We start from the raw sequence: 14,261 nt of genomic DNA on the forward strand, positions 1-14,261 counted from the left end.
CAACTTCTCTTTCTTGTCAAGAGGCACACTTTTCAAGTTGACGTCATTCGTGTCTGATCCGCTGTCTTCGGGATTCTTTGACGCCTCTACACTTGTCTGTACGATGTTTACACCTTTTTCGTCAGATCGTATACCAGTTGCTCCTTCGTTCGAATAGTGTACGTTTGTGTTGGTTTCGTTCACTATATTTTCGATGTTTTTATTGTTCAAATCTGATCTTCTCTCATTCAGTTTTCTTTCTACATAACTTCTCACTCCTCTAACGCCTGACCCGATATCTCCCATAACTTTCTTCATGTTTGCTTCTCCAGGTTTCACGTTTTCGTAATCGATTGGCCTCATCTGCCCAAACCTGATGGCTGATCCTTTTTCTCTTGTTAAGTCGTTTACAAGCCGCTGAAATCTTTCCGAGGGGAAGTCACGCGTCGTTAAGTTTTCAATATCAACCAAACTAGCTACGCTGTTGCCTTGATGAAGAGCTTTAAATGCTTCCTTTGTCCGGTCGAGATAGACGTCAAACTTCAACTTGGGTATCTTTTGCTCGTTGATGTGGTAGCAAAGAGCGTTTCTCAGTAAGCGGAGCTGATCCAAAGCTAAGGCAAACGTTTCAGATTCAGGGCGAAAATCTCCTCCGATACGCGCATGAAATGCTCCTGGCGATGGTTCACATTTCACATACAACTGCTTCATCGTTCGATGACCTCCATTCCCATCTGGCTTTCCAAACATTTTAGCAAAGAGAGTAGCCTCAAAAAGAGCCGTAGAATTCCACTCCGTGAAGGAATTTTCTGTCGGTACATTTGTCTTCCCACCTTCCCCCTCAAGGAACAAGTTCCGAACCTCATCGGAATCATTCCATGGGCGTTGTCTAATTTTGTTCCACATTTGCTCAAATACTTGACGAAGGACATGTGGAAATAAGCCAATCACAACACTGCAGAACTTGATAAAGTTTAGCTTGTCTGTCTCGAGCTCTGACTGATCCCGCGGAAGAATTGGGGCCATTTTCATTCACAGGACAATATTATTTTATGATATCGACCACGCTGACCGGTTTTAGTGTTATCCTGATTGCTTGAATCCTTTTGCGATGATGGGACCTGCAAAAATGAAGAAAAACGTTCAACTATTTAGAAGAAAAAAAAAGCACGCATTGGAGAGATCATCGCGATTACTGATTGAAACGGGAAATGGGAGCTTGTTGCGTGTCGTAGAAGCTTTGTTTCTTTCTTCGTAAAGTGACGTTTCTCGACATCTGCAGATCTGAAGCTAACAAGCCAGATGTAAGTTAAAAATCAAACACGTTTTTTACAAATATTTTTGGCAAAATGCCAATTTCAACATGACTTTTGCAAAACAAAGAATTGCAAAAGTAAATTTCCTTGACAATTGTGAAGGATGAAATTTGTTCGCGTAAACGGACGACAAGGAAAATGTGGCAAAGAATATTAATGAGATTAGTTCCCAGTACCACGCATGTGCTCATTGCTGTCAAAATAAACAAAATGGCAGCTGAAACCAAAGCAAGTTTCGACGAGCTGGGGACTGCAACATTTTTTTATGTACTCGCTGAATAACAACTTGTTATTCATCAAGGAAAAACGGGGCTTTACTAACATACAACCTGACTCCACTCGAGCATGCCAGGATCTCAGTTAAATTCGTTTCTTTCAAAATTAATTTTGCACTCCTTTTGTCATTGATCAACACTTTCAAAAATGGTTCTACTGATTACATTTCCGTACTCTCCGACGTGCGTGTAAGAGTTTGGTAGTTTCTCCTGGCTGTGAATCAGTCGTCAGGGAAACCAAGATGACATGCTTCAACATGCTAGTACTGTTCATGGTCATAACACAAGATACTCTAGTGAAAGAAACCTTCGTAAATCTAAAAATAAATAAAGGGGGTAGTTTCTAAAGACTGCGGTGGTGCGTCGGTGGGGAACTAGTACACAAAAACTTGATTTTATCAACGGAGTTGATAATGTAAATTGACCACCGTACGGGGATTCTAAAAGCTCAGGGGCACCCAACGAGAATATAGTTCAACTACTTAAACATAGCGTTGTTAAACGTATTTTAGTATTTAAACGGTAGATATAGGCATATTTTTATCCCCTAAAAATTTTTCATCTGTCCGGATTCCCTGGCTGAAAAACTTGTGTTCTGAAAATTATAGGGATCAAAACTTATCTTTTCGAAAATTTCAGTCAGAGAAAAGTCTCCCGAAATTCTAGGTGACCTTTTTAGGGTAAAATTCCGTTAAAAATGGGCAATTATACCATGTTTTAGACGTTCGAAAATCCTAGGACAGGATGGCAAGCAAGGAATTTTACTACAAATGTTCCGAAAATTCCAGATCTCAAATCGTTATCCGAACAGATATTTTCCGAAAATTGACGTTGGGTGCCCCTGAAAGCTGACGTTTCGAGTGTTAGTCCTTCGTCAGAGCGAATCGAGGTATTATGGGTTGTGTGTAGTTTTTATAGTGGAGTAGGATCTACGCTATTGGTGGTAACATGGCAACGTGAAAATAGGAATACATGAGTTAAATGAAAAGTGTTCGTTAATACCGATCTGGAAGATGAGTTTTTGTTCCAGATTCTTGCGGCTGTCCGTCGATGTAGGGAAAGGCCGCAGATAGCCATGTGTTGTTTGGAGTGGTTAAGGAGATTAGAATGACGAGCGACTGGCTTAGATGCATCCTTGTCATTTTTCTCAACATCGCGAAGGTGTTCGCGGAATCGGTGGCCTAGTCGTCTACCTGTCTCGCCAATGTATAATTATTGCATAACGAACAGGTTATGCAATAAATGACATTTGCGGAGGTACACGCGAAACGATCGTGAGCGCGCGCATTTGAAATTGCCAGGTTGTTGGTTAGCTTTGAGTGCGCTTCTAACTAAAAAGTTGCCAATGTTTTTGTCGCGTTTGAATGAAATAAGTGGAGGTTGCGAAAAGATTCTACTAGTCTCGGGATCATTTTGGAGTAATTTAAAGTTATTAAGAATGATACTTTTGACTACGTGATTATGAGGATGAAAAGTCATTCTTAATAAGTTTAAATTACTCCAAAATGATCCTGAGACTGGTAGAATCTTTTCTCAACCTCTACTTATTTCATTCAAACACGACAAAAAACGTGGACAACTTTTTAGTTAGAAGCACACTCAAGACTAGCCAGCAACCTGGCACTTTCAAATGCGCACGCTCACGATGCGAAACTTGTCCTTTCACTCTTAACACTAGCAAAATATCGGGACCTAAGCGATCTGTTAAGATCACCGATCGTTTTGCGTGTACCTCCTCAAATGTCATTTATTGCTTAACCTGTACGTTATGCAATAAATTTACATCTTCCAAATCGGCACCCTTAATCCCCACGGTGTTAACGAACGCTTTTCATTTAACTCATGTATTCCTATTTTTCACGTTGCCATGTTACCACCAATAGCGTAGCTCCTACTCCCCTATCAAAACTACACACAATCCATAATTCCTCGATTCGCTCTGACGAAGGGCTAACGCTCGGAACGTCAGCTTATAGAATCCTTGTACGGTGGTCAATTTACATTATCAATGCCGTTGATAAAACCAAGTCTTCGTAAATCTAAAGTACGGACTAATATTGGAAAGCAATCTCTCTCCTTTACGGCAACTGATATATGGAAAGATCTCCTATTTTTTTTAAAAGACTCTAGTGTGCGTTCCTTAAGCAGATTAAGTGTTACTTCCTATCAAAACAATAAATGAATCCACCTCATTTAAAAGGTATACACAATCCATTTTTTTTCTCTTTATTCGTTTCCCTTTTGTGGTTGTGCACTGTAAGTGCACTATACACATGTCACTGGGTTGTAAGAGTGTCCGTGGTGCCAATAGGCCCCCAGCGCGTGCATAAATCACGAAAATAAACAGGTTTGTTGGAAGCGTGCTTGAGTTTCAACAAAATGAGCCCCCAAATAGGCAAGAATTTGTGACGCTAATGAAATAATACAGCAGCTGCTATCTCCAAAACGATGTAATTACCTGGTGATAAATAACCTCGTCTAGGAGAGTAAATTTTTGACTTTGCAGAAACAATGGTCAACCTCAAGAGCTGGGCGATTGTGATCTTTGTGTTGAATTCGCACATTTCATGTCAAACTTTATAACACTTGAAAGACAAAAAAAAAATAACCAAACTAACAAAAACAAAAACCTGGTGTCTTGCCATCACTTTGCACGTTGGCCCACAGATGTATCCTTTGTTTCGTTAGTAAACACGCCAGGTAACTTGCTCATGGCGCCCGCTGAATTCGATGTCACTTTATTTTGCGATTTACTAGTGTAGCCAAAAGTACAATAGAAAAATTGAACGTAGCAAAAATCTCCTATAATTTTTTTTTCGCTGATCGTAACTTTTTGTATTCGCGGTTCAAAAATTATGTTGTTTTCATGTCACAAATTTTGTTGCTGATGGCAAAATATTTTATTCTCGATCGACACTAACTGAAAACGTCCTTCTGCTCTTCTTAAAAACTGTGTGTCAATATTTATTTACTTTTGCATCAATATTTGCTTTGCATAAAGCAGGCTAACAAAATCTGTGCCTTGCTTAGTTTGCATTTTTGAGCTCTTAAGTAGAATTTTCGGTCCTATGTGTCTGGCTCAAAGTGTATAGTTTGAGGTTTCCCATCCAGATACTAACCCCGCCGGATAGCGTTAACCGCAGTGAACTTTTGTCTCAGAAAGCTGTTTGACGCTCAGAGTGCTCGATTAACCGTGTGCTGAAAAAGAAGTTGTAAGGGAACTTGAAAATGATTAACATGTCAGCCTCGAAGCCAATGTTTCTCGATTCCCTTTTATTCAACCAGGGCGCTTTTCCCTGGCTTTGGGTGGGACGGGAAATTTCCACCCAAAGCCAGGGAAAAGCGCCCTGGGGACGAGGTTGCCTTTTATTCTTCAATCTTTCTGGGTTTAGTATTTAACTAGTAACCACGTGTCTTCTCAGGGGGCTATCCACCTTAGGCATCTACCATGGCACTATAATGAGTTATGACACCAAAACAATATCGTGTACCATTGGGGCTACATATTACGCAAAGGCAACTTGAATCACCTGGAAGACAAAACGCAGCTCAGTTGACAATATGAAATAAAGCGCTGTGTTACTGCCAACCTCGTTCCCAGGGTCTCTCTTCTCTGCCTCCATTGTCGTTGAGAGAAGACCCTGGTTCACGCTGGTCACGTGTCTCCCAGAATCTGGGAGGTTGGCGAAATGTGTGTTAGGGGATGGGTGGCAATGTAGGCTTTGTTGACATTGCAAAGAAGGGAATCAGCACGCAATTGATTTTGTGGCTAGATAACCATTGACAAAACGTTTGACAGCAGTATTTTATGTACTACACATATGGAACCCGATGTGAAAGAAAAAAAGTTGTGGTCAAATCGATCAGACGCCACAGAAAGAAGGTGGTGTGAAGGTCCGGATCAACGAAGAATGCTAATAGTTTGCGACAATTTTAAGGAAAGAAGATTTTGTCGTGCAAGAAAACAAGCGAAACGGTTATCCATGGAAAACAAACATGTTCAGCGATCAGCCGGTGTGTTGTTATTTAAGTTCTCGAGTCACATATCGACCTCAAATCCATCAAATCAAACTGTATTAGCATGTGCAGGTATTTCATTTTGTTCTTTGATTTTCGTTAAACAACGTGATTGCTAAGGTCGCAATCTTGTACAGCGAGTTGACAGTTTGACTTATGATATTTATATTTCAACAACTTCGTGTAAATTGTCGATGTCGTTAAGATTTTTTTTACCACTGCACCGCGCTTTAATAGCGTGTATATTTTTAGTCGCAGTAAAATAAAAGAGGCATTTTTATCAAGCAAACGTAGTGTTTGGTGTATTCTTTTATGTTAGTGTTTGTTCTGAAGAAGCAACTTTGGCTACTAACGAAATTAATTTTTTTTAAAGCGAACGTCAATCGCCGCTCGACATTGAAGTCGTCTTGTCGATCACAAAAGCTCTTGCTTTTAGTTTGACCGCTTTTCTGGGAATTCATCTCCTGTAGGAATATAACATTAGCTCTTTTGACCTTTTTATTTTAGAAATGCCTTGTTAAACGAATATTTTTTCGCCCAGGTGCGGTTGCGGGATCAAAATATAACGAAAACACTACCCTAGTGGAAAAATGTTTGTCGACGAGTGCCACGTGACCAGCGTGAACCAGGGTCTTCTCTCAACGACAATGGAGGCAGAGAAGAGAGACCCTGGGAACGAGGTTGTGTTACTGCACTACCACACGTACGCAATGCGTGCCTATTTTTTGCCCTTTATTCACCCTGGGCCCGGTTGTTCAAAAGCCGATTAACGCTAATCCCGGATTAAAAATTAAAAATTAAAAACCAAGGAGTTTATTTCTCTATTCCCAAATGCTGTTCAACGCTGATATTCGGCAAAACTTTACATTAGAAGAAGTCAATCCTGAACAACAGAAATAAGCAAAAGAAACTTTCACCAAAAAGTTGAAAACATGAAACAAAAGTTTACGCTAATCCTTGATTAGGTTAATCCGCTTTCGAACAACCGGGCCCTGGCTGTCTAATTAGAACTCTAAATGTGTTATGGAGACCTAACAAGACAACCAATAAGTAAACTTAGCTTCCCAACTCGCATTTTACTATTAATTGAATTCTTATGTTATTATTTTATTTTAAATTCAAACTATGATGTAACGTAATTATCTCAATTTATAATGAGATAAATAAAGATTTTGACTTTGATTTTGACCAAAACTGAGATTGATTCAGCCATGATAAAAACAGCAAAGTCCCAAGAACGTGACATCAAGGGTTGGTTTTGGTCTTTCAGTAACTCAGGTAATCACATGATTTCGAGTGCAATTTGGAATAAATCAGCTCTAGAATATTTTAGTAAATTTTCAGTAGAGTGAATGCAATTTGTAATCTTTGAAAAAATTGCGAGTGCTTATTTATTCTAAATAGACCCTTTTACAGATACGGCGGCCATTTTGATTTCTATTGTTTCGAAAGACATTATGGGATGCTCAGGGGGCAAATTAATATGTATTTGCCCCCTGGGCATCCCATAATTGCTATTCGAAACAATAGAAAACAAAATGGCCGCCGTATCGGTAAAAAGGTCTATTGTCGAGTTAATAGTTTATTAAAAACACATTTTCGCATTAAAAATGAATTACAACGTGTATTTACAATTTAAAAATTATATAAAATTTAAAAATTACATAAAAATGTAGATTCTAAATATTATTATTAAAAGAAATAATTGCACTAGGAAAAACGCTTCTTTTAATCCGCTCCGTTCTACACTTATATAGGGTTCTGTGGGTATGACTTCTCATCGTACGTCCATGCGCGCTCACCCTCGTCATTGTCAGGTGCTTTGAGAGAGGGCCCTTCCCGTCAATTTTCTTTAAAGTTCTAATACAAAGATCATTGCGGCGAACGTCCAACCTTGGGCATTCAGCAAGTTCACATGCCCTGCTATAGGTTTGTTTGGGAAAGATAATACCAAAAGCTCGTTTCTGGACTCTTTCGAGCTGTTCAGGCAGATAGGAAGGAAGAGCACAATACTAGACTACGCAGCTATATTCCAAAATAGAGCGTATCAAAGACACATAAATTGAGACTAGGTCAGCTGCTGGGACACCACCCCGACGTAAAACACATAGGATATGTAAGCGTTTCCCTGCCTTAGCAACTACTGATGCGATATGTTCGTTCCACTTTAAGTCATTCTGGATAATAAGCCCCAGGACCTTATGTGAGGTTACCACTTCTAACGGTTGATCATCAATTGTTAACGGGGATAACTGGGATTTTTCCTTGAAGAAACACAAACGCGACTCTTTGCATTTCTTAGTGTTAAGACACATCCAGTTGTCAGAGGCCCAGCTGTTTATATAGTCAAATGTAGACTGGGAAGATGATAAGCTACCCTTACTAAGGTTCTCTGACAACGAGACATCATCTATGTACTTCCACATTCCGAAATTAGGTGACCTGGCCCTCCCCAAATCATTGACCATTATGAGGAACAAAATCGGGCCTAGTTTGGTCCCTTGGGGGACCCCTGCTTTGACAGGGAGCCATTCCGAAAATGTCTGATTAATTTAACGCGTTGTTTTCTATCAGATAGAAAGTTAATGATCCAAGGGATCAGACAAAGTCTAACGTTAAGGTTAATAAGCTTTTGGACAAGGATGTTATAACCAATACGGTCAAAAGCTTTTGAAAAGTCCAAAAAGCAGACTTGGATATGTTCATTAGGACTGTCTAGCTGTAAAAGCCAATTATGGACCATATCTAACAGACAGTAAAATGTGGATGTTCCTTTCAAGCAGCCAAACTGCAAAGGGTCAATTTTATCCCTGACATCCCCAATCAACCATGAAACCACAAAGTCTTCTAAAACCCTTGAAAGGCAGGGTGTGAGTGAGATTGGTCTTATATCACTCTCACATTTGGGCTTTGTGACTTTAGGGATTGGGATGATATTAGATTCCTTCCACAAGATTTGCATAACCCCAGACGACAAAGATACATTAAAAATAGTAGCAGCTGGGGTTGCTAGTTCAAAAGCAAACTCTTTAAAAATTCTGCTAGGAATATTATCGGGCCCATAGGCCTTATGGGGCTTCATTGAAGTAAACTTTTTTACATACTTCATAAGGTTGTACCATGGGCAGCGTATCGCCCGTGGGGGGGGGGGGGAGGGGAAAGCTGGCAGCAAAGACAAATTAAGCGGGGGGATGTCCGAACTTACAGATGTAAAGAAATTATTAAGCGCATTGGCTAATTCAGGATCAGATAAGGTCTTACCATCACGCTCTAATAAGAGGTGTCTGGACTTCTCAGATCTACAAATGTACCCGACATCTTATTAACTATCCCCCACCACTTACGACAGTTATCTTTCTTTAGATCTTGAACTTTGGTTTGATAAAAAGATCGTTTGCGTTCAGCGATCGTCTGCTGGACTTTGTTACGTAGGGATTTCCAAAGGGGGGTATTCTGTGAATGGAAAGCCTTTTGGCGTTCTTTGACAAGCATTTTAATTGATGGAGTTATCCATGGTTTATCTGAGTGGTGAAATTTCATAGATATAAACTAGAATTTTTTTTTGTTTTGTCATTATTATCATTGAGAAACATTATAAAGGAACTCCACAGGGGTAGAAGCCAAAAATGAGGTTAGTGGCATTCTCAAATAGAGAGTTAAACGCTACCATAGAGCTATTGCTTCTCTTCGTTCCGCGTAGCTCGGACCAGAAAACAAGTGAATCGAGAATGGTCATGAACAATTTTCTAGTTGAAGCCAAGAAGCACTAGTTAGAATATTTACTCATGCGTAAAGGAGAAATTTCTTTCACCTTGAGACCACGTTCGATATGAAAGCTTCAAAAGGATAATGAACTAGTTATACGAGGAAAAACTAGTTAAGAAGCAATTGCAGAAGCTCAAGAGAAACGCAGTTAATAAGGTAATAGATTGTGAGGGAAGTGCCGCCTGGATGGCACAATTGGAAAATGGCGCCAGTCTGCTGGTACGCCGTGAAGCGAGAGGTCGTGTGTTCGATATCAAAGTCCTGAGAGTTTATAAAAGACAAATTAAGGAGCTCTTCGATTTGTGATCGAGTGTGAAAAAGTTTTAATCGACTGTTTTCTTTTCTTCTTGGGGTATGGGGTGAGATTTTTTCAGAGCGTTTTGCGATGTTTATCTTTGATCCGGTTGAATAGCGTGAGAACTTTCACAACTTTCCCTTTGCAAGAGTATAGTGAGTGATTCGTTTGGAGAGTACACATCAGGTGTTGAACTTACCGTGCTCAAATGGTGCTTTGAAGACTAAGTACCGGTCACTGAGCTAAAGGGGAATGGCGGTATCAAGAATCTAGTGGAAAGCGAAAGACGTAGAATACTTTCGCCTCAATTCCGTACACAGCCATGCAGACGTCTTGGCGGAGGGAATAAAATAAAAATCTCTTCGTCCAGATCAATGCTAGTTAGCTGACAATGAGCTGACCACGAAGAACACAAGATTCAAACCTTCACGGTAAATCTTCAAACGACAAGAAAAGCTAAATGAACTCACTCTTTGTCAGCGACTTAAATCATCAGTCTCGAAGGGATGAAGGGCCTGCCTCTCTCGCAGTACACTTTTCAGCCCCAACGGCAACAAAAAAGCAAATGAATCAATAATTACAAGTCCGTTCCAAGACAGGTCTGGTGATGTTTAATTTTAATAGTCAGCTTCTTTTTTTGTTGTTTATGATAAATATAAATAGTAGTTACGCGTATTTCGCTAAAACTGAAAGTAAACTGAGCAATGATCATATCACCACGTCTAAATAAAATTCTTCAGAGATGATCTTGGCAATAATATATTCTGGGGATAATTAAAAGCTTAGGAAACGAAATCATCGAGTAATTTCCGGGTTGAAGCAAACTTTAGCTAGCGCCTGGGACATAGAATGAACAAAGGACAATTATTGTTAAACAAGTTAAGAAACGTTAAAAGTTTGTTCTCGCGTTTGCGACTGGTTGCTAACTGAACGATGCAAAAAAACGTTTTTTACGTGTGACATCAGCAGGATTAGCCACGGGAAACAAAAATCGTACTGCACAAACATGATATAGATAACGCTATACTCACCGCGTTGAATAAGCAATTCGCGCCCTCCCCGTTGTTCTATGGGAACGTTTAACCAGCACCCGTCAACTGAGAATCTGGAGACAACTCGCGTCTTTGGACGCTGTGGGTTCATTTGAGGGAGGTCTTTCACTAACGCGGGTGTACCTTCGTTCCACCTCGCCGCGTGGGTTGTAGGGATGGCTGGGAACTAGTCAGGAACTTTGTTTAATTCAACAGGAAACGCCAAATCAAAATAAACGAACAATAACAATGGAAATGCCATTCAACGAATGCTTAGCAGACCATACGGCAAAAATGTTTATCATGACTTCGTAGTCTTCTCTGATAAGGATGATAAATGGTAGACTCCTTCTAATAATCCTTGTTGACAAATTTTGTGGGGCCTTAAGTACGAAGACGATGGGGTCGCTTCAAGCTCTGTTTTTGTTCGAATTCTTTCAAGCACGACTGATTATCCCAGACGGCGATCAAAACTTAAATGTTGTTTATAGGGCGAGAAAAGTGAATGGGCTTTTCGTAAATAGTGGAGTTTCCAATCGTGTCTATAGGAACGTTTATTTGACGGGGCAAAATTAAAATGGAACAAAACTGAAAAAACTAAACGGTTCTGTTCCACGCCCGCAGATCTCTCACGATGTTACAGAAGAGAACCTTATTTCATGTTGCCGGCAGCATTCTAGATTTTCGAAACTGACCTGTTTTCAAAATCGGTTGCCGGTAATGAGTAATGCGCGCCAGCTCACATTTCTGAATCGGAATCAGCCATTTCTAAGCTGTAAAATAAGAATATAAAGGAAGTAACATCTTTGCAAAGAAAGGCGTCCCTGGTTCAGTTTAAGTCCGAGATATAACTCTTTTGTCTTGAACTTTTCAAATTTCTTAAAGCGAAATGAAACGTTCGAGGCCCGCACACAAACATTTTTTGTCGATTGTGTCGCACGTGACTAAAACGTCATTGTTGTTAAGGAAAGGCCATCCAATGCCGTCTTGGCCAGGAAAGGACTGAATTCCTCTCTTTGTGGGAAACCTCTTCTAGCAGGGAAACGGTTCTCACGATTTTTGCAAAGAAATCGTCCGTTTCGTGACTGGCCCATAGGCTCCCATGATTCCATCGCGAAACCTAAACAAACTTTTCAAACTTTATCGAAACCATTCCGTTTAAAGTTATCTCCTAGATTCATTCACCCAAAATCTTCCAAAACACACAACGAACAGAACATGCTATTCGGGCACAAAGCTCTCTACTAGTTTTTCGCTGTGTATTTCTTTATCCACGCATTTAACCAAGTTGTATTTCGTTGGCTTTCACTTCAATTACCATAAAACGGTGCGGGAGTCATTTAATTACCCACAGATCATCAAAAGCTTTTCGAGTTCTTTCTCTTACAAATTGTAGCCACACCGCACGCTACACATGATGGTTTCAACATTCTCCGAACTCTGTCTTTAAGCAAAGAAATTGTGACCTCATTTATGCAAGTGAACAGATTCACCTCTGGTAAAAAGTAATGTGGGCAAAATTTTCTTTCTAAAAAATTTTCCAAACATCGTAGCACTTCTAAGAAGCGATAACCAATCATTTCCTTAGACCATTTTAAGGGATCAATGACTTGTTCTCCGATGTAATAAAGGACGGTTTGCAAATGATATAGAGATAATTTACCCAGTGTTTTGTCTCGCTCTCTGATTTCCGAGAGACACAGAAGCAAGCGATATTTTGTAGTGCCCAGGAAAAGAATTTTTTCTTTTCCGCAGATAAAAATGACAACTCCCACAGCGTTTCGGGATCGCTCATAGGGAGTTGACAAGGCCTTGCAACCACATGAGAAGGAGGCTCAGATTTCACCGGAAATCTACGACACCATTCCGAAATACTCTTCGGAATAGGAATTGTGGGTATCAACTCCACGACCACCGAACCATGGTTTATTTTTAACACGATTGTGGATCCCTCGCAGTATACTTCTACAGTTTCCATGCCACTTGGAAATTTATCCACTCCCTGTTCGACGCTACTATTTAAGATTTTAAGAGCGCTCTTCATCGTCAACTGGAGTTTAGAGCGAACAAGATTTGCCGAGAGAAATCCGTTCGGGTCGAGACAGTCTCTCCAAGTTTCACATTTTCTAGCTGCAATCTTGCAAAACCATCTTCCTCGGCGCGATGAATAACAAATTTTCCTCCATTGTCACCTAAGTAAAGAGGCACGCCAAACTCAAACCGATAACTTTCCTTTTCTACCATATCACCGATTCGAGCTCCGTTAAAAAGAACGTCCCCTATTGTAAACCGATCGTTAACGATTTGTGCATTAACTAAGAGCTTAAAAACAGCTGAGAAAGCAAGGCTTTTTTTCCTCTTAACACAGACCCTTCTCTCTCTCACCTGAACTGAGTAAAACTTATTATTCACTGGTAACTTCTTAACTTCTCCTCGTAGTTGAACTCCTTACAGTTCTGATGCTTGTCTTGTGAAGCCAGTTTGTTTAATTGCGTGCAGGATGAAAACTTCTGCAGATTTTTGTAAGACATAACCATTTTATTAAAAACTTTTAGATAAAGGTCTGAATCTGATGGAAATCGCCGAAGATGTCTCCGAAGGACAACGTTCGCTTCCGAACTTAGGTTTCCTCGGGCAAATCAGTCCTTTCTCTGTTGAGATTTTGGACAGACATTTTTAACGAAGAAGGCAGATTGTACAAATTTAAAACAACAACTGCGTTAACACCTGCACACCTGCTGCTCTGATCACGTGACTATATTCCAACCTGCATTCGGAAGTCAGGCGTTTCCCGTTATATAACTTGTTTGTAAAGCTACAACATTATTTCTAGAGACGAGCAAAGCAATGATTTTGGCGAAAATATTGCCCATGAAACGTGAACTTTCGTTTTCCGTCGGTCCCTCAATTTATCTTTTCCCTGGAGCTCCATAATGAATCGAGAAGCTCATATGAACGAAATGTTGCAAAAAATCGTTTTTTGATCAGAAAGGAAAACCGAACTACCTTGGGAAAAAACCTTTACTAGAGAAACAACAAATTTAACACACATATGGCCTCTTGTAAGGAGGCCTTTGGCTTATTAAAACATGGTTGGTAGAGGGGGTCCCCTCTACTAAAGGTGACTAGAAAAAAAGGAAAGAAAGGAAAGGAACTTTATTTAAGTACGAGTGTCCAGTTGTTCTAGCGCTGATGCACTAATTGGGGACACTGCAAACGGAAATTAACAATTAACGCAAATCAAGTCAAATGATGGTTTTTGAGGAGAGGGAAACCGGAGTACACGGAGAAAACCTCTCGGTGCAGAGTAGAGAACCAACAAACTCAACCCACATATGACGCCGGATCTGGGAATCGAACCCTGGCCACATTGGTGGGAGGCGAGTGCTCTCACCACTGCGCCATCCCTGTACCCCAAGGGGTCGCATTGGTGGAAGGCCGGAGAAGGCGAGTCTGACCATAGCACTAGCCCTGATATCTCTTTGCCTGGAGACGGATACCTTCGTAATTCCCGAACAAAAAGATACAACGAGGGATATTTTCTCTAGCCTGCGAAGCAAGTGCTAAGTGAGAACGTTAAGAG

At 40.3% G+C, this 14,261-nt stretch overlaps 1 protein-coding gene and 1 pseudogene across 1 annotated transcript in view; both read right to left on the minus strand.

The window, feature by feature from the left end:
- The window catches only part of LOC138015486 (uncharacterized), a 16,324-nt gene extending 5,508 nt beyond the window's left edge, over nt 1-10,816 (minus strand). The window contains exons 1-2 of the mRNA XM_068862552.1: nt 10,679-10,816; nt 1-1,100 (exon numbers count right to left, since the gene is read on the minus strand). The exon at nt 1-1,100 is cut by the window's left edge and continues 1,270 nt beyond it. Of these exons, the coding sequence (XP_068718653.1) occupies nt 1-1,011 (1,011 nt within the window). The 5' untranslated portion in view covers nt 1,012-1,100; nt 10,679-10,816. The remainder of the gene's footprint in view (nt 1,101-10,678) is intronic.
- A 1,092-nt stretch (nt 10,817-11,908) lies between these two features.
- LOC138015487 (cyclic GMP-AMP synthase-like receptor 1) lies at nt 11,909-13,338 on the minus strand (annotated as a pseudogene).
- Between the last annotated feature and the right edge of the window lie 923 nt (nt 13,339-14,261).

The sequence above is a fragment of the Montipora capricornis genome, chromosome 9 (genome assembly GCF_036669925.1).
Source record: "Montipora capricornis isolate CH-2021 chromosome 9, ASM3666992v2, whole genome shotgun sequence".
Classification (NCBI taxonomy): domain Eukaryota; kingdom Metazoa; phylum Cnidaria; class Anthozoa; order Scleractinia; family Acroporidae; genus Montipora; species Montipora capricornis.